The sequence below is a fragment of the Brachyistius frenatus genome, unplaced genomic scaffold, assembly GCF_029030835.1.
Source record: "Brachyistius frenatus isolate BFR_SWC_R1_liver_20210118 unplaced genomic scaffold, ASM2903083v1 Contig_21, whole genome shotgun sequence".
Classification (NCBI taxonomy): domain Eukaryota; kingdom Metazoa; phylum Chordata; class Actinopteri; family Embiotocidae; genus Brachyistius; species Brachyistius frenatus.
This window is the reverse complement of record NW_027210620.1, coordinates 4,930,797-4,957,245: the sequence shown is the minus strand read 5'-3', so window position 1 is coordinate 4,957,245 and position 26,449 is coordinate 4,930,797. Positions and strand designations below refer to the sequence as shown.

At 39.9% G+C, this 26,449-nt stretch overlaps 1 protein-coding gene across 2 annotated transcripts; it reads left to right on the top strand.

Moving 5' to 3' along the window:
- The first annotated feature begins 16,376 nt into the window (after nt 1-16,376).
- gata4 (GATA binding protein 4) lies at nt 16,377-24,642 on the top strand. Of its 2 annotated transcripts, none has more exons than XM_069696267.1 (6): nt 16,377-17,117; nt 21,632-21,798; nt 21,939-22,064; nt 22,953-23,034; nt 23,455-23,591; nt 23,812-24,642. In XM_069696267.1, exons 1-6 carry the CDS (start codon nt 16,595-16,597, stop codon nt 23,935-23,937), a joined length of 1,161 nt encoding a protein of 386 aa, XP_069552368.1. In that variant the 5' UTR covers nt 16,377-16,594; the 3' UTR covers nt 23,938-24,642. The 2 variants fall into 2 exon arrangements, with proteins under 2 accessions (XP_069552368.1, XP_069552369.1); XM_069696268.1 differs by having other exon boundaries at nt 23,433-23,591.
- The last annotated feature ends 1,807 nt before the right edge of the window (nt 24,643-26,449 follow it).

Genomic DNA, 26,449 nt, shown 5'->3' with positions numbered 1-26,449 from the left:
ACCCAAGCCACTATAACTTTGTTATAAACTTTGTTTTACCAATGGTTGGAGCTCGTTATTTTTATGGCAGAATTTGCCTTGAGCCTGTTAACGCTTGAATTTTGCCACCGCCTCCAAGACAGTTTATCAACCGCACCACTAGGGGGCGACATTTCACAAAAGATGGTTCCAGGTCTGCAAAGTGAGGAAGAGGTGAGGTATGAAGAGCGGTCCATTCACAGCAGACGCTGCAGATTAAGACAGCATCTACCCTCAGAACACTGTAACTTACATCCGCTTTTAAAATGTTGTCTTGTTTACAAGTCAAAGAACAGAGCAAAGAGCATTCAGAACGGTTTCTGCTGGAAATTGTCCAAAGTATGTGTCTTTAACCTTTCCTTTGCATAATTTTAAATGTGTGTACAGACAGCTCCACAATTGATAGAGTACTTTTTTTTTTTTTTTTTTTAACTTTGAACTGAATGTAGGTTTTTCTCTGTTATTCCGTCCAGTAAAGTTAAGGTGACCCTGCGTGTGTTGGAGAAAGCAACGAGGCAGACATAATGTGGGCCTGTGGTCCCCGGAGAGCCCTCGAAGGTGGGAAAAGACAGCAGAGAAGCCGGCAGCGGCAGCAGGACCTCTGACTGGACAGCCTACGAGTTAACCAGTTCCTGGCTGGTTGTGTATCTTGGCAGTTATTTTGACAGGCACTATCATTGTGAGAGAGGAGATAAGTTGTCTTAGGGATCGCCATGGCGCCGGTGTGTCCCTCCTCCGGCCTGTTCAGACTCTTGTCAACCCCCCCCATCCAACCCCCGTCCTCTCCTATGAGCAAAGGGTAGTGTGTGTGTGTGTGTGTGTGTGGGGGGGGGGGGGGGGGTATGTTGGCAGGGACCCTCTGGTTCTGGGTATCTTCTTCCCCTTTCAAGACCATCAAAACCTCCAAGTGACTCAGAAATAGGATGTTGCCCTGCACCATCCCTTATTCTGTAAATGCTGTCATTAAAGTAGGGCGTTTAAAAAACAAACAACAAAAAAACAACAACATTTACCTCCAATCTGACTCTTTCTCTTAATTTGGTTCTATTATTACAAGTTTTCCATCAATTTCTCTTTGTTCCCTCCTTGACGCACAATGACTTCGAAGAGTCAGAGGGAAAGAAAGGAAACCACGCTGAGGCAGGCAGAATAGCACATTGTCATAGAAATTTAAACACTTAAAAAAAGACAACGATGAGCTCTGGTCAACTTTTGACTCTTTGCTGAGTAATGTTTTCAAGATGTGTGCTGCTCAGACAGAGCTATAATATGAGTTAAGTCTGTCCAGCATATTGTCTCTGAGCTCCCTGTCATATTAGATCTGTGCAGTATACAGGTATTTTCATTTCAGCCTCTGATATTAGAGTTTTTACGGTACCCTCCGGTCCACAAACAGCATGGCAGCATTACATTGTCTGGTTTTTTTTATGTTAATATTACTTCAAAGTAATACACACATACATGCAGACACACACATACGAGCACATAGCAGTTGTGTGCGAGCAGAAACAGAAACCGAGAAGATTAAACACATTTTCAGCGCATAGCATAACTTAATGCTTGTACGTATGTGTGTCAATGTTTTGTACCAACAAATAGTCCCAGTACATTTAAAAATAAAGGTTTCACTTGTATTTAATTGTCACATTTCACTTCTGTTTGGTGTCGGAGTGAGATATTTGAAATCGTTTTGCCAAGTCAGCGCAAACAAAGATGATATCTCGCTCATATCTTTTTAAACTGTTGTAGTCACAAAGCACAGGAAGAAGCGCAGGCCTTGGGGAGATTTAAAATCATTTTGCTCAGACGTCACACTTCTAGCTTAGACTAAAACCACCGATAACGTCAAGTACACTGTGGCAGCAAGAAGACGCATAACCTAAACATTGCAAAAGTATATGTCACACAAATGATAACTGATAGAGAATATAGGGGTCGTAATTCATTATAATGAACCAAAACGTGCAAAAACAAATGCTGCTATAATTTAGAAAAATGTGTGTTTTTATCTGTGTGTTTACAGGAATATGTCAGAATGTTGGGCAATAAACTATTAGGACAAAATATCTTTAAAAACAGATTTGTGAATGAAGCCAAACAACTGTTTGAATACAATCCCATCAGAATTGAGGGTCCCACTTGAAAAGCTCACTGCTTTGACAGATTTACAGGCTTTGCTTTAAACAGGTTGGATGTAATGGTTGTTTACGCTTTCGTAGCCTATGTCAAATTCTGCTTCTTCTCATTCAGCCTTTCTTGTTTAACAGGCTTTCAGTGATCAATTAAAAGTTAAATTGTTTGTTTTCGAAGTTATTGTTTTGTTTGGATCAGACAGACTATAGCAGGTATAATGGGGACCCGAATAAAACATAAAGAAAAATCGACAGAGCTTAAAAATGACAGATGCACAAGTAACATGATTGTACATCAAGAAAGGCTGAAGATAAAAAAAAAATAAATAAAGTTTGAATTATAACTTTTGCTAACTAACAGAGAATTTTAGAATTGTATTAGACAGTAGAGTATTGGCCTCAACACAAAATATGGCATGGTACAGTTGTGTTTATATTCAGGATTTTATTATCACTAAATGCAGAGATTAATTTGAATTTGTACATATGCTCTCCCAATATCTGACAAGTGTTTCGGTTATGTAACTAATTGACATGAAGCCAGCGCTAATATTTTAACCGTTAACGGTCTACAAGGAAATGAGACTGACACAAATCACATAATACATGGTTAAAAGGTTTTTTTTTAACACCAATTTAATCTTTTAAATCTCTAATCTTTTAATTACAGTTAACAGAACAAAACAATATACAGTTTATTCTGACAAATTACAAATTGTTATACCAATAACGGACCGAACGACGGAATTACAATATTGATAACGATATTAGCAAACAGATGTCAGCAACAACCTAGAAATCAATTTACACATGACTTAAGTCTTGTTTTAAAAGTAGTTTTGGGAATTATGTTTATTTCCATTCTTAGTGGGATGAGAAGAACAATACTACTCATGTCTGCACGGTAATAATGGTGTCAAAACCAAATTTAAAATATATATATATATATATATACAAGTGGTCATTTTACAGTTTGCTTGTTATGAATTTAAATGACAAGACACTGTCCATCAAGTTAATTGAGCTGTAGTAGTTTCGTAGGCACAGAGCTGTTTGTGCTAAGCTAAGATAGCTTTACATATACAGTACAGCACAGACATGAGAGTGGCATTGAACTACTTATCTAACTACTTGCAAGAAAACAAACCAAAAAAAAAGGTATTTCCCAACATGTAATAATAGGAACTCTATTCAGTAAATAGTAACAGTCACAGATAAAATAATGAGCGACAAAACACACAACGCTTGTAATGGACTTAGAAAAGATGGCGCAACTTAGTGCTGGTCAGAGTGACCTGTGGATGACTGTAGAAGCAGAAATGTCATAATTTAAATTAAAAAAAGTTGTATATCACAAGTTGCAATAGTTTAGATATGATGGAGACACTCAACGCTCCCTTGGTGGTCTAGGGCAGTCCAGACTGACTCAAAGACCACCTTCTAGGGTACAGTGAGGTTAATGACCCCCCCCCCCCCCCACACACACACACACACACACACACACACATACAAGCCACTTGCTCAAGCCAGTTAACAAAGACTGAGGAGGGAACGGAAGTGATGGAGACGAGGCTTGAACCAGCTCTATACTGTATACCATCCAGTGCCACTACACCTACTGTCAATCTGCCAAGTCAGCTGAAGCGCTGCAGCCGTGACGTTTGACCCGGGAACTAAAAAGCAGGGGAGAGATTATCAGTGTTGGGATTTTAGTTCTTAAAGCTAACTATCCAGACAGTGCAGGAGCCACATCTCGAGTTCGGAGCAGATGGTGTCCGAAAACCCGAGGACAAATGGGAATAAGCTGAATATAACCCTCTCAGACACACACCACACACACACACACACACACACACACATGATCATTAGAGTTTTTGGATCATGTGACCGTGGTAGGGGAGCAAACAGTGCGTGGTTGTTTACCCAGCTTATCAGTGGTGTTGTAACAAGTCGAGGAACACACAGGCTGACCTCAACACATGCACCCTGATGCAAGAAACCTCACCTCGGCCAAATACACACACACACACACACAAAAAAGATCCAAAAATCAAATGTTATAGAGATGTACGTTCACTTCCAAAATCTTTTTAGATTCTTGATCAACACACTCGACATAATTTACCTCACACTAGCAGAGGCCTATATTCATATACTTAAGAGTAACCATGATGATGAGTACAGATCATGAACTATCAGCTAACATTACTAATAAATCTCCCTCAGCGCTCCTTAACGCTCCTCTGATCTCATGTCCCATAAAACGAGGCTTGTCCTGTACAGTAACCATGACTTTCTGGTAGAAGAATGCCCGTCCTTGCTCAACTCAGGTAAAACTATGAGCCCCAGTAAACATCGGCCATTAAATAACAGCTATAAATTCCGATATGAATTATGACTGACTGTGCCCATTTGTGACCGAGCGATAAGTCACCTCTTCATGTACTTTATGCCTTTGAGAGGTAAAAGATATAAGGTAACACGAGTGTATGCTTCCTGGGTCTGAGTGCCTACGTGTGTGTGTGTGTACGCCTTTTGATGTGTGTACGCTCCTGTGTGTGTGTGTGTGTGTGTGTGTGTGTGTGTGTGTGTGTGTGTGTGTGTGTGTGTGTGTGTGTTCCTACATGCACTCCCACTCTCACACTCAGACTCTGGTTAGTCCAAGCCAGCGCCACATCAGTCCATCATCGCAGATATGGCTTGTGGTTAGATAGCAGGTCTGGCGGCGCACAAGACATTTTGTCCACTCTGTCATGTTTACTTATAATGATAAGCTTTGATGGATTCCCCACAAGCTATAGACGCCAAAGCACACACACACACACACACACACACACACACACACACACACACACACACACACACACACACACACACACACACACACACACACACACACACACACACACACACACACACACACACACACACATCAGCTAATTTACACATGTATGCATGTTAAAAAAAAAAACCCACTAACACCACGTAATAAATCCATACTAATTACAAATATTAGCCAGAAAACCACATTTTAAAAAGCCATTCTGGTATTTATCTTACACAGGGATATACGCTTGTTCAAATAGACAAAACAAACTCCGCATTAGTCAAAGGTTAAACTTGGAGGTTGCTCTGTTTTTTTTTACTCATCTTGGGAAGAAAACTGTCTTTTGAATAGCTGATTAATAAGTGTTTTAAATGATTTAGTGTTAAACAGACAAGGTTTTGTGTCTGTAAAGCCAGCAAGCTGTCAAGTGGAAGGAGTGGATGTGTTTAGAAATGGATTACTTTGTGTTATTTGGTAAATCGTTTGCTTATACAGAAACGAGGCCTTAAAAAAATAAGTTCGGTTGGAGCTTGTTTTCTTTTTTTTAAAGATGAAATGTTTAAATTATTTTGATTTGAAATGGCAGTTTTGAATAAAAAAAAAAAAAAATTGTCATAATTTTCCCATCTGGTCTAATCTGAGTGAGATATTATCTGTCGGTCTCTGTGATCTGTTGGTCAGCCTGTGCAGTGTTTCCACTGGGTCGGTTTACTTTAGCCTGGCATGTATCCAGAGCTCAGACCGGCCCACTGCAACTGTGCTGGACCAATTAAAAAGGCTAATGAGGCCTGAGCTTATCATGTCACCCAGAGGGCAGAGAGGGGGCACCGAGTCAGACAGCATGGCAGAGAGTGGAGAGAGCACAGGTGGTCATAACTTGTCTTACAGATGTCTACTTTATATACACAGTATGGAGTGGGTTATAAAAATCATAAATGTTGAACTGAACTTAAAGTTTCCCACAGATGTTGTAGGTTAGTGGTTTCTCTCATATTCCAGCCCGATGATGCACATTTTTCCTTAGTCATTTAGTCTTAACCAAAATTGTTCAAACATTTTTGCCTCTAAAAATTAAGATACACAAGATAAGTACAATACAAGTACAACTAGGTCTAAAAACCCAATAAAATAATCTTGAATAACAGGCAGATGTGCTTTTAAAACAAGTTCAAACTGGTGATTCTCATCCAGTTTCCAGAATCTAAATTGAACTGTTTGAAATATGAAATAACACAGAAAATGTTTTCAAACGCAGTGTTACATTTTATTTAATGAACTTTAAAAACAATTTTAAACTAATTGTGGTGTGTGCAAAAGTTTGGGCATTTGCTACTTGTAAACACTCATCTTAGTTGACTCATTAGGACAGAGCTGATCGATTCTCTGACTCTTGGTAGCACTCATCAATCATTGGGTTGTCTAAGTGACTGAGGACCTGAAATTATAATAATAATAATAACAACTTTATTTGTATGGCACCTTTCATACAAGAAATGAAGCTCAAAGTGCTTCACAGCAAGAGAATTATGTGCAGTGTTTTGCATAAAAACAGATATAACGGAACATTTAACAATATAGAAAAGAAATGAGATAAAACAGATAAAATGCATAAGAAACAGATAAAATGCATAAAATTGAATACAAGTAGACTTGATTTGGGTCGTTCGGTAGGAATCGGTTTATGATATGAAGTGGTGGAAAAAGCCGTTTTAGCAGTTGTACGTCTTGTGCTCTTTCCTAAAACTTTACTTCACACAGTCTATAATATTACCCAGTAATACACCAGAGATGAAATCTCCTTTTTTTGCTGTGGTTTTAGTAAATTATTTAAAGTAGACTTGTCAGTGTACATTCAAATTAAGTTCACTGATGTCTAAAAAGGGAAAGCAAAGATATTTAAGTGTCTCCAGGGTGCACTTTCCACTGTTTGCAATCTGAATCTAAACTTCTAGATAAAACTGCACATCTGCTGGGCAGAGAATCAAAGCAAAGCCCCCATATGACTCCAGAAGAGCTGCAGGAAGGTTTGGCTGCTCAGGAGAGGTGGTGCACTGTTCCACTCTGCAGTGTTGATGCACAAAGAGAGTCTACATAAAAGAGCTATTTGAAGGAAACCTTTCCTGTGACCTCATGACAAAATTCATTATCTGAAGTGTGAAATGCAACATCTGGATACTCAAGAGTCTTTTTGGAAGCAACTGCTGTGGACAGATGACGGTCAAATTAAGCCTTTTGGCCACAGTTACCAAATTTGTGTCAAGAGTAAAAAAAAAGGAGCAGCATTGGATGAGAACATAACCTGTGGGGGAAAGTATCTTGCTTTGGGGTTGTGTGGCAGCCAGTGGTACAAGAAGTAATGCAGGAATAAAGGGAACAGAGGATTCCGCGAAACAGCACCATGTTCCTGTTTCAAATGTCCAGCAATCAGTCAAGAAAGTGAAATGCAGACATCCAACATGAACTATTCCTGAACATCTTCACAAGCAAGATTCCTAAAACAACAATAGAAAGACTCTCCAGGTAGTTAAGCACCAAGTTATGTATGGATTGTTCGTGCTTTACGATTTTCTGGTTAGTCAGCAATATTGTTCACCCAGTTTGTTTTTAGCACATGCCAATACAATCATATCTGCAAGCTGCACTACAATGGCAATATATAGTTCAGGCCAGTGCGGGTGTAGATAGGGAATTTATTGTTATTGTTTGGTGTTTTTTACTGCCTTTTTGACTTTGCAGTTTTTAGAGAAAAGTACTTACACTTTTTCACCTGTTAATGAAGCACAACATTATTTATTGAGAACAGATTTTTATGTTGGCACAGACTGCAGTTCACATGATTTAAGGCTGGATCAGATACTAGCAGTATACACTGCAGCAGACAGACTGAACCTGCCCAAACTATTGAAGGTAAAACCACTTTATTCAGTGAGGCTCAGGTTCCATTTGCAGCAGAAAGTCAATATTTTTATATTTGTATTCAGCTGCAGTGTAAAGTGATGCTGGCTAACACAATCAGAACAAATCCATAAACCTGTCCAGTGCATATTTTTCAGTGCATTCGCTCATACTGCCATTATTAGAATAACTTATTTATCACTTTTATGAGCATAAAGTTGCATATTATTGTTTTCCCCATGCATCAAAGCATGTTGCAGTACGAGTGCACCCTAAGTTCACCATTCATTTCTTCCTTCTGCCTTGCTTCATCCCCAGTCTTGTACCTATTTAACGTTATTTACACCCAAGGACACGAAGGCCACTGGTGAAATTTAGGGAGTGTGTGTCTGACAAAGAAAGTGAGAGAAAATTTCAGCAGGAGGTGGAGGAGAAGAAGAAATAAGCAACTCAGAAACAACAGTTCCTTTATTTCGCCGCTTCTTTTACATGTCACCCCTCCTCTCGCCCTGTCAAGGCCACTCTTTTCTTCCTCCTACTTGCTCGGCCGACAAAAGTTCAGTGTAACAAAGAGAGAGAAATGCACACACACACACACACACACACACACACACACACACACACACACACACACACACACACACACACACACACACACACACACACACACACACACACACGTACGAACAAATCCAGGACTGACCGACCGCAAAGTTACAAATCTTCTCTGCCTTATCGAGGACAACACACTGATAAGTGTGTCTCCACTCCCCATCCGACAGATCCATCTCTGAAAACATCTGTGATACACGTAGGAAAGTGGAAATAAATGTGAGTAAATGGCAGATTGATGGTCCGGTTCACTCCCATCGCTGTAAACGAGTCAAACCACAATTAAATAGAGGAATAGAGAAAGTTGTTTGCAATGTGTGTATTGATGTTGAGGGATGGGAATTAACAAGATCACGAGATGTGTGTGTGTGTTTGTATGTTTTGGGAGTGCAGCACCTGCAACTAATGATGTGAAACTTGCTAACTTCAGCCATCCATGCTGCGCTCACCCCCCCACACATCAAGCTTGCACCTGTTGACCTGTACGCACACACACACACACACACACACACGCACGCACGCACGCACGCACGCACGCACGCACACACACACACACACACACACACACACACACACACACACACACACACACACTCTCTCTCTCTTTGTCTTTCTCTCTCTCACACACACCTTTTCACACTGTTCTGGCATGATAATAGCCAGTCCACCACTCAGGGCTAAGTGCCTCCTTAACCTAATCTGATGAAATTAATTCCTTATAATTTTTAATGTCTTGTTTAACACAAACTCTCATGACAATCTGTCAACTGCTGTACAGCTGTACTGGCTTTTATGATGATACATGGGCTAACAAATGCCACAAAGAGTAACCTCAGCTTTATCGTCGAGCTACAGTAAATGACAGGACTGTAGATTATATGCAGTTTTATCAGGCTGAGAAGGTGCTTCGGGAATTGGTTTCTTAAAAATAAGATTGAAAATATGCAACTTGTGACACATTATGTGATTCTTCAAACTTGTGAACTCTATTTCAAACCATTCACAGTTTAAACATTGTGACAAATATGATGGGAGATAACGAATTACAGTAATATTGCAACTTTGAGACACTTGAGGCAAGTTGACATGTTTTTTTTGTAGATGTGGATGTGAAGATGTTTCTACTGAGTTGTTCAACATTTGGGAATTTTTGATCATTAAATGCTGAATTTATATCCATCGTTGATGAGGCACAAAATATGTAGTAGGAAGATGCACTTGGATCAGGGAGTTCTGTAGCCAGGATTGAAGGTCATGAGTCGACCCGATAGATTGTATAAAAAAGTGGCTGTAGCGTCGTGGGTATGAAAAATTTGGCAAACGTGGAAGTGGTTTAAACTGCAACACCAGCGGGAGCCACTAGGGGTTGGCTCCAAAGAGGCTCGAGCTCCATATACTCCCATTCAACTTCTCTAAATATGAAGTCAATAATTTTTGTTCACAAGTCAATGTGGTTTCTTTCGCTAAAGTCACTCGTTATTAGTTGTGTGGCGGTCCATCTGAAAACAATCCAGTCGTGACTTAGATATTAGGCCTCAAAAAGCGGTATTTTTGGGGGCGTGTCTGGTTTGTGGTGCAGTCAGGTTTTGGCTGTAGGTTGGCGGGCGTCGTGTCCTCGGATATTGAGTCAGATTCACCGTTCGCTCTTCCTCAGCTCGTCCAAATATGGTCACTTCTGGTTTTACAATAGGAAGATAGCGATGCAAAAAATGCCTCAGAACTGCAGTTCACAAACCAATAGGAGACGTCATGGTTGATTACCATGGCCAACCCATATATTTTTTATATTTATTCGATTAACTGTTTAATTCTACTTTTTCTATTTCTTTTTCTTTACTTGAGGGTCTAAATACTGTTTCATTACAGTCTCTACATACTGGCAGAAATCATATTCTAGAGGACAAATACTGAAGCCTTGATTTTATTCCATTTTATTCATATTATTGTTATAGTCAAATTAAACCAGACTAAAAACAATGGTCTGAGCTTAAATACCCACGATTCATTTGTGGAAACCATCCTCAGGTTGCTCATACCTCACTAATGTACAAAAATAGCGTGTGTGCGCGCCTTCTTGAAATTAACTGTATATCCTCCCCTGTGTGTGTGTCTTTGTGGTGGACGTGCGGGGCCACCAGGTCGAGGTGGGCTGGGTCGGCGGTTCCCACAGCCTGTGTGGAGGCAGCCTCTGCCGCGCTATCAGCCTCCGTCTCCGGCCCCCCAGCACCAGCGGGCCCCCTGACGTCAGCCCTGGCCTGATAACGGGGTCCACGGCCAGCAGAAGGAGGAGGGGCGGGGGTGGAGGGGCCTGGAGATGGAGAGATGAGGTGGAAGGAGAGCTGGCCGGCAGGGAGGGAGGGAGGGAATGGGGTTACACTAACAGAGCCAGCGGTGGATAAGACCCTGAGACAGATAAGACAGAGCAGAGTGTGGAGCCTCTTTTGTTTTCCAGTTCTCCTCCTGTCTGGTGGCATCTTAGTCTCCTCCTCTCTGACGTTCCCTCTGTCTACTTTCAGCCCAATTTGTTCAACTGTTCTCCTCCACCACCCTTCCAGTCTGTCCCGACGGAAATATCCCTGCTGTTACTGTACCTATATGCGCTTTGTGACAGCCAGGAGTGAGGCACCTTTTCTCCTCATGTTTCCTCATTTGTTTTTTTTGTCTTCTCTTGCAGTGTCTTCAGAGATGAAGGGACCCTGTCTTTGGCTGACAGAAGGAGGCCGTTTTTGACACTGATGAACAAGTTGTACACATAATGGTAATTTTCCTTCATTCTGTTCTTCACACACAGCATCTTTTCACGCCGTTTCAGCCACGCTGACACCTCTTTAGCCGTCTCTTAATGAACTCTGAACGAACCCTTCATCCACACCAGAATCCATTGTTTTCGTGATGTCACCTCACCTTTGCCTAACCTGAATCTTACCCCTAATTTGCCCTTCACGTCCAAACAAACAGCTTTCCCTCTCCCTGCCACATCAAACTAAGCCCCATGTATGAGAATATTAAACACTGGCTCTCCATTTGTGTGTGTGTGTGTGTGTGTGTGTGTGTGTTCCCTATTTGCTCTTTAGGCCTTTGCCAGCCAGCGGACTTTGGCCATTGCTTATCACAGGGAGAGGTCCTGGGATCCCTTGGTCTTCACTGCTAAAAATACACTCGCTATTGCAAGCACACACACGCACACACTCTGAGTGTCATGGGACACCTAACCATGACTGGTATTAACAGGCTGTCAGTCAAATACCTGGCCAGTGTGATTGGTCAATGTGAAGAAAGTCAAATACTCGCTTGATCATAAAAAGTCACTCACAGAACTTCATTAGGGTTTTCCTCAATTTTATAGCTGATATTTAAGCCAGCAACGCCCGGCAGTGGAATTTCAAATATTAGCATACAAGCGTCAAAGAAACACTCAAACATTTGCGTAAGTGAGTTGGTTAAGTAGCTCTACAAACAGCAGACACCGTCGGGACAAAAGAGGTTTTGATAATTGAATTGTTATCATGTGTAATTGAGTGCTTAGTGATTTGTTTGCGCTGCTCTTCAAACTGTGAGAATCTTGAGTCCAATTCTGCAACTTGAGCCCGTCACATTTGAGAAGCTGCAACTGAGGAGTTAATAATTTATTCAAAAACACACTCCTGGTTAATGCGCGTGTGTGTGTGTGTGTGTGTGTGTGTGTGTGTGTGTGTGTGTGTGTGTGTGTGTGTGTGTGTGTGTGTGTGTGTGTGTTTTATTCTGAGAGAGAGAGAGAGAGATGTGCTGCTGAAGCCCAGGTGTCTTGCTGTGAAAACCTGTGTCTCCCCAGCGTGACTCTCTGACCTTACCTGGGCAAACACACTAAATCCACAAGCATAACATTCAGATACCTTAGAATAACACACAAATCCAGAGATTTGCACATTTACATACACACAGGCACGATGCCACAAGAAAGTTGTTCCAATTTATAGAAAATGGAAAAATGGGGGAGTAAATTAAAGTATTTGATTAATTGGAAAAACATAAATAAATACAATTCCTAAAATTAAACCTTCCTAAGGTAAAACTGGGATGTTATATTTGCATAGGACAAAATTACATTACATTTCATTTAACTGACGCTTTTATCCAAAGCGACTTATAATAAGTGCATTTCAACCATGAGGGTACAAAACCCAGAACAACAGGAATCAAGAAAATACAATTTCTCCAAGAAAGCCAAACTACAAAGTGCTATCAGTAAGTGTCATTTTAAGCGCTACTAAAGTTGTACTGTTCAAGGTAAAGTCTGAAGAGGTGTGTTTTCAGTTTGCGGCGGAAGATGTACAGAGTTTCCTCTGTCCTGATGTCGGTGGGGAGCTCATTTCACCATTTAGGAGCCGGGACAGCAAACAGTCGTGATTTTGTAGAGTGTTTAGGGTAAAATAGGGGAACAAATTGGGTTTCTTTTGTAGTAAATAGTATGAAATGTTCTGAAATGAGCGACAAGGAAAAAGACCACAGACGCACAAAGAATCAGGTTTTGAACTTTTCAGCGTAAACTGAGAGCAGAGAGAGACCAAGGCTTTGTGTCGAGTGCTACGATTAAAGCTTTAATGTCTGTTTGGCAGTTTGGTTTGCAGACAGCAGTCAAATAAATGATACTGTAATTACAAAAATGTATGGTCTCAAATATAAATGGCCAGAGAAACAAAGACGGTTAATGCCAAAGTCATTTGTTGTCCAAAAGTGATTACGTCAAGCAGTGAGCGGGTTCAACCACTTCAACTGATAACAGGGCAAATTAATCAAATTAATCTTGTTTTTTTTTTTTGTTGTTGTAAAAAAATGAAATCAGTTATGTGCACATACCGATTTTCTTGCTGCAAACTTTTAGAAAATGTAAAATTTAAAGGTGAGTTGAGGGCTGTCAGATAATGAAGAAACCTGGATAAATTAAACAGTAAAGACAAAATTTGAAAGTCGTCAGATGAGATCTGAAGTCTTTACGAACCCATTTGAGTTCACATTGATTTGCACTGTTTCATTGCTATCACTGATCAGATAAAACAAGATGATAAAAGAATGAATACTCTCTGCTTACACTGCAACGCCATACGCCAATGAAGAATACCAAGGAGTACAACTGAGTGTGTGTGTGTGTGTGTGTGTGTGTGTGTGTGTGTGTGTGTGTGTGTGTGTGTGTGTGTGTGTGTGTGTGTGTGTCAGCGTTTCACGAGCCTCCTATCATTCCACCTTCTGTGTTTTCCTGCTTCTCCATTTGAAGTGTTCTTCCTGGAGCCAGGAGTCTATGAGTTGCGTGTGTGTGTGTGTGTGTGTGTGTGTGTGTGTGTGTGTGTGTGTGTGTGTGTGTGTGTGTGTGTGTGTGTGTGTGTGTGTGTGTGTGTGTGTGTGTGTGTGTGTGTGTGTGTGTGTGTGTGTGTGTGTGTGTGTGTGTGTAAGGAAGAAGGGCAAAAGTAAGTCACCGACCCCAAAATGATTGAATCTTTGCCCCAGCCAAGGCGGGGAGGGAACGTTTTCCTGGTGCCTGGACACAGACACACATAAACACACACACACACACACACACACACACACACACACACACACACACACACACACACACACACACACACACACACACACACACACACACACACACTTTCCTCAGCAACAGTCTGCTGTCGAACACATACCAGCATCTCTATCTTGTCCCTCACACAACACCTCCTCATTCATATACACTGACAGCAAACACACACTACGGGTGCACAGCATCATTGTTATAAACACACATAGAAACACACACACACACACACACACACACAGTTTAAGACGGGCTCTGGCCTCTGTCACTGTCAGAGCTACAGCCTGGCATGTGCAAACACACAAATCAAAACACGCACTGTACTGCACAATAACAGAAAAGAGGATGAGTCCTGGTTGATTTTTGTTGGTATTTCTGTAAACTTTTAACCCTACATTCTGTCACTTTAGACGGTGGATAGCAGCAGCTTATAGAAATAGCTTTAAAGAAAAATAATATCAATTGCTGGCTGGTTTCACCACCAAATTGCAGAAACTTCCCACTTTGTCATTGTCTCCCTCTCATGCTCAAAACATGAGAGCAAAAAACTCATATTGAACTTCTATACATTAACTGGAGCCATAAACTCATAAATCATCTTTATGCCTTCTCAGGCACACAGAACCACACCTTGATATTATTAGCCAGCAATTGGTGGCTGCCTTATCAGCTCGCAGTTACACATTGATAACAGTTCCTCATTTCCACTGAGGCAATATTGCACTGTTTGTCTTGACTTCTATGAGGGCGAATAGATTCAGAATTAAAATACTAAGGTTATAGATCATTATTCATCTTTCATAGATAGATAGATAGATAGATAGATAGATAGATAGATAGATAGATAGATAGATAGATAGATAGATAGATAGATAGATAGATAGATAGATAGATAGATAGATAGATAGATAGTTATTATTTTTCCTGTTATGTCTCATAAACACAACAGTAGGCTATAATTTATATTTTAGTATATTTACTGCAATAAATTCTGTTAAAAAGTGCACATTTGTCAGTTGTCATCAATTTGCATCACACTGAAAATGAAATGAAATAGATTATTGGTAGTTATTATCCTTCACATTGTAAAACTTAACCTCCATTCAGTAGAGTATTAATTGGTGTCCCTGCACCCCCCCCCCCCCAACACATACACACACGCACTCTGCGGGCTTTATTGGCCTGTGCAGAACTACATAATTCAATGAGCGGCTGTCTTTAGGAAGTGGCTGCACAATGACATGACCTGGTGTTTACTGTTGCTGGTGTCGATGACAGATATAAATCTGTCCTCATGAGGACAACAGCCGCCGGACATTTCCGACTAAAGCAACACTATTCTTCATTTTGTCATGTTAAAAAAAAAAAAACTCAGTATGGACGTCAAGACGTCATGTGACAACAAATTGAAACTAATAAATCACCAGTTCGACCTTCCAGGTCACTGCACATAGGATTTTTGACATCAATGTTCCCTTAACATGGCCCAATTCAGGACTTTTCTAAGTCGTTAATAACGAACATAATAATTAAAAAAAAAAAAAAGATTTAAGATCGCGTTTGGCACCACTCTGCATCACCGATATTTTCAACTTTTTCAGTGATTTATTTCAATGCAGCTTCAAAAAAAGAGGACAAACAGCCTATTATAAAACACGTTTTCAAAAAAATGATGTTTATCATGCACCTGAATGCACCTATTTATAACTTTGAATATCACCGGTAAAGAGATATATGCTGCAGCATTCATAGATCGTTTTAAAAACGAAAAAGTGGGGCAAACATTTGGCTTCTCTACCTGATCATTTCAGATTAACCAAAAAGTTTTGACGAATGGGCGCAGTGTTCAGTGAATTCTTGTAATGTCAAGTAACTCTTGTATCCTTTATCATCTATTCATAAAATTAAGGATTTTTTTTAGGATTTTATGAAGACATTTTATAATCTTTCAAATGGAAGACAAATAGAAATGTCTCCGCTTCATTTTGAAGGTCTAAGAATAAATAAATCAGTAAATCTTCTGCAAACATTTTTGTTCATTGATTTAATTCTCAAATGAAAAATAAAACTTAATAAACATTAAAAACAAAGAAACAAAACCGTATTTTATCGAGCAGTATATAATCAGTAAGAACATAAAGACATTTAGCCAAATACATGGGATATCTAAAATTGGGTGTTACATTTTTTTGTAAACTGATCAAATTTAAATCTTCACGTTTTTATTTCCCATAGAGAGAGAGAGAGAGAGAGAGAGAGAGAGAGAGGACAGAAAGAGAGAAATAAAGAGAGAGAGAGAGAGAGAGAGAGAGAGATAACAGCTGCATCTTGATCACAAGGAATCACTCCTCCTCCTCCTCTCTTACATTTATTTTTATTTTGTGGATGTTTCGCTTGCTTCTTTGCAGACCTTCACAGCGGGTCTGATTTCAGGGGGCTTGCCGGGTTGTTTTAAAGTGCATGTTTTTACGGTAATATGCAGTAACCCTGTGCGTCGCTGCATCCACACTATTACTTATCTCGTCTATCAACACGGATGTTAAACTCCAAGGAGTGGATATGTACCAGGGCATAATGACAACCAACCACGGACCCCCTTCCTATGAGGCCGGATTTCTGCACAACACCTCGGCGGGCACCTCTCCGGTTTACGTGCCCACCACCCGGGTCGTCACCCCCATGATTCCCGCGCTGCCTTACCTCCAGACGCCCGGTGCATCTCAGCAGAGCAGTCCCGTGTCGAGTCACTCTGCTTGGGCGCAGCCGGGCGCAGACTCGGTGCCCTCATACAACCACTCCCCGGTGCCTTCGCGCTTCACCTTCTCCACCAGCCCACCTCTGTCCTCCGGGGTGGCCACGGCCCGGGAGACGGCAGTTTCTTACACCAGCCCTCTAAACATCTCTACTAACGGTAGGGAGCACTACGGCGCCCGAGGCCTCAGCAGGTCCTATCACAGCCCCTATTCGGCCTACATGAGCCCAAACGTGGGGGCAACATGGCCGGCGCCCCCCTTCGACAGCCCTGTTCTCCACGGTCTCCAAACTGGCGCTCCTCCCGGCACAACACGGCACCCAAACATAGGTGAGCACCAGGAAATAAAATACTCCTATTTCTTTATTTTAACATTCAAAAATGTGTGCAAAAGTCATTCTGTCTTTTCAAATAAAATATGTTTAAATTTCTGAAATTCGAGGTCGTCCAGACAGAAATGAGAGGAATGTCAAACTCAGCTTCAACAAGGAGAAAGACGACATTAATTGTATTTTTTTTTTAAAAGAAAAAAAAAGAAACACGTTTTCGTTCTTCATCTGGGCTACTTATGTTTGGGCTTAATTTTATGAATCAAAAACGACAAAAGGTAATGGCAGTAAAATGTCAAACAAACGAGGAGAAATGTTTTAAAATTGTTATTTAATGACGGTCAACAAACTGCAGCGGACCAATCGAGCAATAATATAGCCTATAATATAAATGGCCCGAAATATGATTTTAAAATAGCAAGTAAATTATAGCTAACAATGCAATAGCCTACAACAATATTACATGTGTGATTTATTACACAACTACTGGTATAAATCAAATCCATTACACTCCTCATATTTTGGCCTGTTTTTTATTTAAAAAAATAGCAGATCAGGCTACATAATTGAGTTTCTATGAAAGAGAATTAACGTCAAAAGAACAAGGTTGTTATGTTCATCACATCTAATTTTGAACATTATTAACAACAATACACCAATTAAAAAAATTACCCCACTTGGATACAGTCATGTAATGCAACACAACTTAAGCCTTAATATGACTTTATATAATTTATACATAGGCCATATAGCTTAATATTGTATCTCCCGAAGCAATTTAATGACATTAATAATGACTAATAATGTATTTTATTTTGTAGCTGCCGTTAAAATATGTATTCCTGTTGTAAAACAAATGAATGTGGAGACTAAATATATTAGAAGTATAAAAAGACATTCTGAGTGCATGACAGTCAGTTAACTGTCTCATCAAAACTCACATGTTTAATGCACCCATCCCAAGTCAGGCTTCAGACTGTATGTTTCCTTTACATTGTGAATCAAAGAAACATTATTGGTTTGATACAAATTCATATTTAACAGCCGCTGAATTGATAACACAGTTTATGGGGATTATTGTGGTTTATGAGTTGTGTTTGACTGCGGCCTCCTGGATCAGATTAGATCAGATTTAATTTGAAGGGAATCACATCCCTGGAAACTTAACAGGAGAGTCTTTTCTGTGAATCCTCTCTGATTAAATAAAACATTTATGTTAGGAGTAGCTGTGACCTGCCCAGCCTCCAGCCTGAGCAAAAGTCTGACTGATGGGTCCTTCGTGTCCCGGCACTGGACCTGAATTTGGCCTATAGCTGCAGGCTGCAGTGTACTCTGGACCATATGGATGACAGAGGTTTCACAACACATTTGTTTTGCGTAGGTTGTCAGGTTTTCAATGGCTGCGACTTGCACCTTGTGTAGTCTATGCTACTAATCAGCGTTGAGTTTGTTTGACCCGTGTTTCTCACATTATCTACAGTTTGTGCACGGCTGCAGGCTGATGAGGGACGGACTCGTTTCGTTAATCTTTTTATGCAGTTGAATATATGAGCATGTTTCCATTCAGTGTCATGTAACTTTACACAGTTGCTACGGGCCATTTTAAGATACATCACTAAAAGTAGCAGGTGATGACACCGTCATTTTTAAACACCAGGTACTCGTACTGTACCAGTTAATTGCAAGTGACCTGTGTGGCGCTTATTTAAGTTTAAATGGCCATCGCCTGAACTGTTTGATGAAGACAGAAAAAAGATCAATTGTGCAGCAGTGTGAGAGATAACAGCATTGATCCAGTCTGACCTCTTCATCTCATTACAGTCATACTCTTGTTCAGTCACTGCTTTTGTTTGCAAAAGTTTAGACTGATGAAGTGGCATTCAGCCATAAAAGCCTATTATTCTGTCAGCGAATAAGAGACAGGGAACTCCCTCATCTGTTAACTAAAAAAATGAAAGAGAAAACTCATCATCACACAGATCATCACATATATTCTTGCTGTATTCAACAGATGGTTTGCATGAGGAAACAAAACCAAAAGCATTTGCACAAACCGTTTTGATTATCAAATGAAATGCCCAATTTCAGTTTTTGTGTTATTTGACCATGAGGTCACAATTACTTTCAGCTTAAAATGGCTGATAAACATGTTATCATCTAAAGAACTTAGATATATTGTTACTGATTAGAAAAAAAAGACAAATCATTATTTATGGGACATAATTTGTGCATTTATTTATATCCTATTATAATCGTTCTTTTGCAAAATCAGATTAAGATGGAAATTTATTGGCTAAACCATTCATCCAATTACAGAATCTTTTAAATCATTACTTGTTGGATAATGTCATTATTATAGTTTCTCAAAAATATGTTGTCTGTTTTATATAGTCCAATATGTCCCTGGAAGTCATGATAATAAAAAGTATATTTTACATAAGGAGCAGCATTTCTTAGCTGTGGAATTTAGAATACAAAAACAAATGATAACTTGATAATGACTTTAAAAAGTAATTTTAAAAAAAGAAGGCATTTGCAGTTTGTTTGGCATTTGGGTAAACAGTGGGGGAAATAACCTTTTAGTAAAGTACAATTTAAAAAGCAATTAACGTCAAATCTAATTAAAAACTCAAAGCAAAACAGAAAAATACGTTCTATTCTGAAGAGCAGCTGGTGGTGTAGAATATATTTAGATATTTTACTTATCCAAAAGGGATGCCAAGAAAATATTATCCACAAATCACGTGATTACTTAAAGTATTAAAAGTAGATGCAGAAAAATGACCCAACATCATTATAGATTTTATTATTGTTTCTATTTTATCATTTAATTATTACTGATGTACTCAAGTAGAATTTTACTCTTGCAGATGAAGCTAGTTAACCTGCTTTATACACTATATTGTTGGGTAAACTGTAAAAATGACTCTTATATGCTCATTTTCTTTTTGTCAGTAAAAATGAAAGTAAAAGGAAAATGTGGAGAAAACGTTTAAAGTAGAATTAAAATTGAAATACTTAAATATAGTTTTTGAGTAAATGTTCTCAAGACTTACTTTCATCCACTAAAAATGAGTTTGAATAGGTTGAAATGTTAAAACGTATGCAATATATGAATGTACAAAATTGGATTTGCATTTAGTTACGTTATATAGTGACTGACAATAAACTGTATGCATCACATTTTGATATTTTGATCATACGAAGTCTCCACATAGATGGGTGTAAGTAAAAGCCTGATATTCCAACCTGAAATGTAACAGAGTCAAAGTTTATTGTCCAAACAAAGTAAATATTCAGCAATTGTTGAAGTACCCAAAATTTGTACTTAAAATAATAAACTCTTCATCTGTGACAACAGAAATAGACTCTGTACAGATCGTAGTCCTCACGTCACATGTGAATGAGCCTTTTATTTCCATTGTCCCCTTTGGCCTCCTAACGCGTTTGTCTGGGTGTTTTTTTTTGTTTTTTTTAACTGCACCCTGATAAAGACACACACTGACATTTAAACAGTTGGGAAAAAAAAAGCAAACTTTCATTTAGATAGAGGTGGGCGCTGCAGTGTTTCTTTTGTGTATTGTCTCGTATTGCTGCGTTGTGTTGGCTACAATGACTGCTTAGCTCAAGGTTAGCTTGCCCTGCCATCTCTGTTTGGCTCTCAGCCTTGAGGAGGCCTGCATGTGTACGAGTGCCGTTCTAGTTGCAGTGTGCTGCAAGGGAGGACCAGATGCTAGGCCAGGTTCATACTATCTGAAGAAGAGTAATTATGCGTAGCAAAGTGTGTGATTAAAAACACATTATGATGTGGTTTCAGTGTAAATCCATCAAGACATTCTGAGTCTACACGTCAGATAACTGCTGCAACTTGTGCTGATGGTATGACAGCTGTATGAAGAAAAAAGAAAGCCAAACTATCACCTCCACCCCACAGATTGATGTCTTGAATCGTGAAGGGCTAAGTGGTTCTTGGGAAATACTCCGTTATGTGCCAAAATAGAGAGCGAAGATTGCATTTATCAGATGTCGTGAGATGTGATGGACATGGAGTCAGTATTTTAATATGATGGAGCTCTATTCCATCTCTATTTCCAGGCGGCTTTTATCTCAGGGGAGTTGTGAGATAAGGAGGGATTCCAGGCTGCCGTTGTGAGGGGCCTCACGGCAGCAGCCTGCCCCTCCTGCTGGCGTATGAATGCCAATGCACGTCATAATTAATCTATCAGGGTTTGGACTGTGCAGGAAATAATTATGGAAATATTTTTTTGTGGCATAAACCCTGTGGAATATATTTTTTCTAAGAACCACAGACTTAGTTCCACCAAAGTTTTGAATGTGTTTCAAAGTCTAAGTGTTGAATAACTTATTTCAGCTCATATGGGAGACCCTTATGATGTTTAAAGATGAAACTACTGCTACCAGAATAGAGAGTAACAGCGGGACTATCTCGACTAAAAGAACATTTCTGTCAAGTAACTTGATTTATTATTTATTTCATATTTGTTATGAAAATAGATTTGTTTGATGACTTCGCTGAGGGACGAGAGTGTGTGAACTGTGGGGCGATGTCAACCCCCCTCTGGAGGCGGGATGGTACTGGCCACTACCTGTGTAATGCTTGTGGACTGTACCACAAGATGAATGGCATCAACAGACCTCTTATCAAACCCCAAAGACGGCTGGTAGGTGATAGCAGATTACGTGAGCAGCATCTTCTCCTCATCAACTCCTATTAAAGAGACCATTTTTGCCCTGTGTGATGAAAAATGATTTCTCCACCTCTTTCTCTTCACTGATGATTGACTTGTTTTATCTGCCTCAGTCTGCCTCGAGGAGGGTGGGCCTGTGCTGCACCAACTGTCACACCACCACCACAACCCTGTGGCGACGAAATGCAGAGGGAGAGCCGGTCTGCAACGCCTGTGGGCTCTACATGAAACTCCACGGGGTGAGAGAGAGAGCGAGAGGAGGGACACTCACTTTAGGAAATAATTTGTATTTGCATCTTCTAAATATGTTCAGAAAATCTAAATGAATTGACATGGAGGACGCAGGTCCACATTTGAGCATAGTACAGATCAAGCACAGTGATAGTTTAACTTTCGTAATGAAAGTCTAATCTAATGCTTCGGTAAGAAATTTGTAATTTATTGAAATCAGCTGAAACCAATAGCTGCATGGATGGTAAGAAATGAAATTCAATTGTATTCATATTGTGTCAAATCATAACACAAGTCATTTCAAGGCACTTCACGTAGTAAAGGCTTTGCATCAGAACCTTACTACATCCAAAAAAAAAAAAAAATGTCCACATAGGACACACGTGGTCACATCTATGACACATGTTTACCACATGTTGGCACATATGGTAATAGGGGGGAAATATGTGGAAAAGTTTTCACATGGGAATCTGCATGGGCTTCACACATTACATCATGAAAATGTTCCGAAACCACATTTCCGATGAGCAAAATGCACATGTGCACTATCTCATGTATCTGGTCCCATGTGATCACATGGGTTTTTGCACATGCGAAATTCCATTGGCTTTTCTGTAATGGCAGACTCAGAGGTGGGCGGCCTTAATACAGGAGACAATAAGCGATCAATCAATCAACGCTGATACATAAAGGTGATAAAACCAATGACCTCTCCCAGTTTGTGGGAAATAAGTGTTTTAGTTTTACAGATATCCAAATATAAGTTGTATATTTTTTTTTGCCATAATCTAACTTAAATCTTGATCTTGGGAGATTTTGTCTCCAGCCTTTATGGATGTTGCACATATAACATCTGAATTCAGTTGGACTCTTTCTTTGCCTTGCTGTCTCCACAGGTTGCCCGACCTCTGGCAATGAAGAAAGAGGGGATCCAAACCCGCAAACGCAAACCCAAGAACCTCAACAAGTCCCAAACTGGTGAGCCTCAAAAAGGCTTGTCATTATAGTTGTGTGCAGACTAGATGTAGATTTAGATATGACATTAACAGGGGCAAAGCTATAGGTCTCTCTTCCCTGAGACCTGTGACCATCATTATTTATCTGAACAAACAAAACATCAATAAGTGAAAAAACAAAAAAACAAATTCGAATGATCTAATAAGAAAAAGCATCCGGTGCCCATATTTATATTTTGTGGAGTTTTATAAACTGTGTTTCAAACCCAGAGCAATAATTTGCAGTGCTAATGCATCACGCCTGGTTCCCCACTAACTTTTGCACCAAAGATTAAAAGTATGTTTTTGTAGATTTGTTCGCGTAAATGTCATGCGTTTATGCAGCAAGACCCATTCACATATGTTTCTATACATGTCCAGTAACCCTCCGTGTCCCCTGCAGGGACTCCAGGCAGCGAGGGGACTCCAGTTACACCCAGCAGCACTCCTCGCGCCTCCACCACCACGGAAGAGTCTCGCCAGATAAAGACAGAGCCGGAAAATCACAGCTTGTACACACACCACAGCACACACGTACAGGTGAGACACAAAAAAAACAACAACAAAAAAAAGTTATATAATGACAAAAGCAGCTTTTCAGTTCACAAAAACAATGAAAAGTAACAAACATTTCGTATTTCTATGTATAATTATCATGTAAAAAGAGGGTGAAAAACCAGAGGGGCCCTCATATATAAAAACAACCAGACATGATGCATGAAAAGATTCCTGCTCATCATCTTCTCCTGCATCTTTTCAGATTTCAGCCCCACCAGCCTACATGTCAGCTCAGGGAGGCGCCATTCCTCTCAAGATGCCCCCTGGGGCACATAACGGGTCTTCTGGCTCCAAAGCTGAGCCCTGGAACAACCTAATCCTGGCTTAGAGGACCTACAGCCCAGCGCAGAGACCTACCTATCGACAGTGTGTCAGTTAAACCCTCCTGAGGTTTCTGTAGCAGACTGCTGCTCTCGCTCCAGCTAATCCCACTGTGTCCTACACACTGTCCACTGCGGTCAGTACTGGGACAGAAATGCGAAAGCAATGAAGGACTGAATGGAGTTTGTGTCAGACATTTGAAAACTGAGCAGTGATTAGATTCACACAATAACTCTTGAACAAGGGAAATTTATGCTATTCTCATCGTTTCCACAACATCGTTGCAGAGGCATTAACTGCTTTACAAATGCGGTAACATAATACAATAACAAACAACAGTGATATTTTTATATAGACATGTTTTCTTCATTGTGATGATTTGCGTAATATTATTGTGAATTGATAAGACATACAAAACATGTGAAAACGTTGCACCACTGAGGAGTTCTGAGTGTAATTAAAAGGTCAGTTCACAAAAAAATGAAAAGTAATAAATACAGTTTCACACTTATCCCTCGTGGTCTCTAGAAGAATGCAGTTACACTACCACAATGCAGTATAGATAAATGGAGTTTTGTTTATGGTGCTAAAAGCTTTAAAATATTGTCTTAAAATTTCAACAATTTTTCTGTATTTTATCCGGAGAAACCGGCATATTGCTTCTGGTAAAGCACACTGCTATCGAGTTCTTCAGATGTCACATTTTAAGTATTTGAGCATCTCGGTAGTAATACAGTGGCAGCAGAAGCTGAAGCAGCTTTTTTTTCTCTCCACAAAAATGAACACAAAACTACCTGCTATTTATGATTTGTTTGAACTGATCATTTAAATAGAATCCCAAATTAGCAGCATTAGCAATCTAAAAGACCCTCTTTAAAAAAATAAAAATAAAAAAAACCTCACTACAGCAGTTAAAGCACAAACAAAACAACTCTCATTTACAATAGCTCGGTTTCTTTAGGTGTCCCAATAAGCCATGACAGGACACCAGGACCATGAATCCACCTTATGCAAATGAGATGCAGCCCATTTTAGACTTCTTAATTACACCTGTGCTTTTCCTGCCATGGCAAAAATAAATGTCTCCTGCGACAAAGGTCTATTGCCACTGAATACAACCAGCTATGACGTTTCGCAGCGTGTCTTATCCTCCAAAACACAACCTGATCAAAAGCATTCCTCATAAAATGACTACAACATGACATCTATCACTCCTCAGCAACAGTCCAATAATCTTCAGTAAAACAGAGTAGTGAATGTGGGTGGATGGCAGCGCCGGTGCATAACTCCCTCTGCTGGCACAAGCACAGACATGCATCCATTAGACTTTCTTTTAATACTTTAAGGCCTGACCAAAATATCCCAATAAGTATTTATTACTATAAGCTCAACCCCAAACCACATTATCATCTAATTATTTTCTGTTTCATTAGGGTTGTTTGAAGGACTACTGTGTCAAGACTGTACAGTATGTTATCAAGACTTAATACTTTAATTTTCTTGTGACGAGCTCGGAGGCAACCGGTGTAAATGTTGGATATTGCCACATGTAATTACAATAATATATGATCTTATACGTTAAAATCTCCACTCCAGTATAATTGTGTACTACGCCATTTGTGATATATTGTAGGTAAAGACACAGACTAATAAAGACAAAGCATTTTGACATGATTCAAATGGTATGTAAAGGTGGTGTCATTCATTCTGCTTCAAGAACATGGCAAACATTTGCCAAATATTTAGTCTTATCGTCTTTTCATCATTCTGTCAAATTGTCCATTTAAGTAACAGCTTTTCAATCTTCCTCCGTAAACTGTAATTTCCCAATTTGTAAGTATTTTTCTGTGACCCTCAGAATATCTTTGATAAAAAGCTGGATGGTACATCGATTGAAGCATTCAGTCAGCCTCTCCCTGATGAACCCTGCATACCTGCCCTGTGCCATCTCCCTCCAACACTGTTGAAACACGAGTCTCATTTGATCCTGCTGAGCATCACGTACTTGTGAGCTAAAGGTGTAGTCGAGTGCCCACGCCTGTCCTCTTTTTAAATATTCCTCAAAACTCTCGGCTTTCCCTGAAAGCAGAACCTCTGCAGCCTCAATCATCGTGTTCGTCTCCTGTGTCATGACTTGTTTCTCATCTTGTGCTTGGCTTTCAAAAATAGTGTGCATACTTTTGAAGTAACTCTTCCAGTCCTGCCTGTGCATGGCGGCAATCAAAGGAAAGTTCACTTGTCCAGATCTCGACAGATTTTTAGCAACAGCAAACACAGTTTCACACAGAGGATTAAATTCAGTGCCCCTTTCAACTGCTTTAACATAGCTCTCATAGCACACACTTTGATTGATACATTCCACTTGTCTGAAGTCAATGTCCTTGAACAGAGTTTCTTTGGTTCCTTTAAAGCCCCAACATCTCGCATAGCCTATATGAGTCCTGATTCCATACACACCCCACCACTCCCGAGCCTTATGAACCAGGTTTAGCATGCATGGTTCAGTGTTTCTCGACAAA

Excerpts from the sequence above, each read along its gene's own strand:
- gata4 (XM_069696267.1), top strand. The coding sequence starts at position 16,595 with ATGTACCAGGGCATAATGACAACCAACCACGGACCCCCTTCCTATGAG. Across the intron at positions 22,065-22,952 it reads TCTACATGAAACTCCACGGG|GTTGCCCGACCTCTGGCAAT; the intron begins GTGAGAGAGAGA and ends CTGTCTCCACAG. Across the intron at positions 23,592-23,811 it reads ACCACAGCACACACGTACAG|ATTTCAGCCCCACCAGCCTA; the intron begins GTGAGACACAAA and ends GCATCTTTTCAG.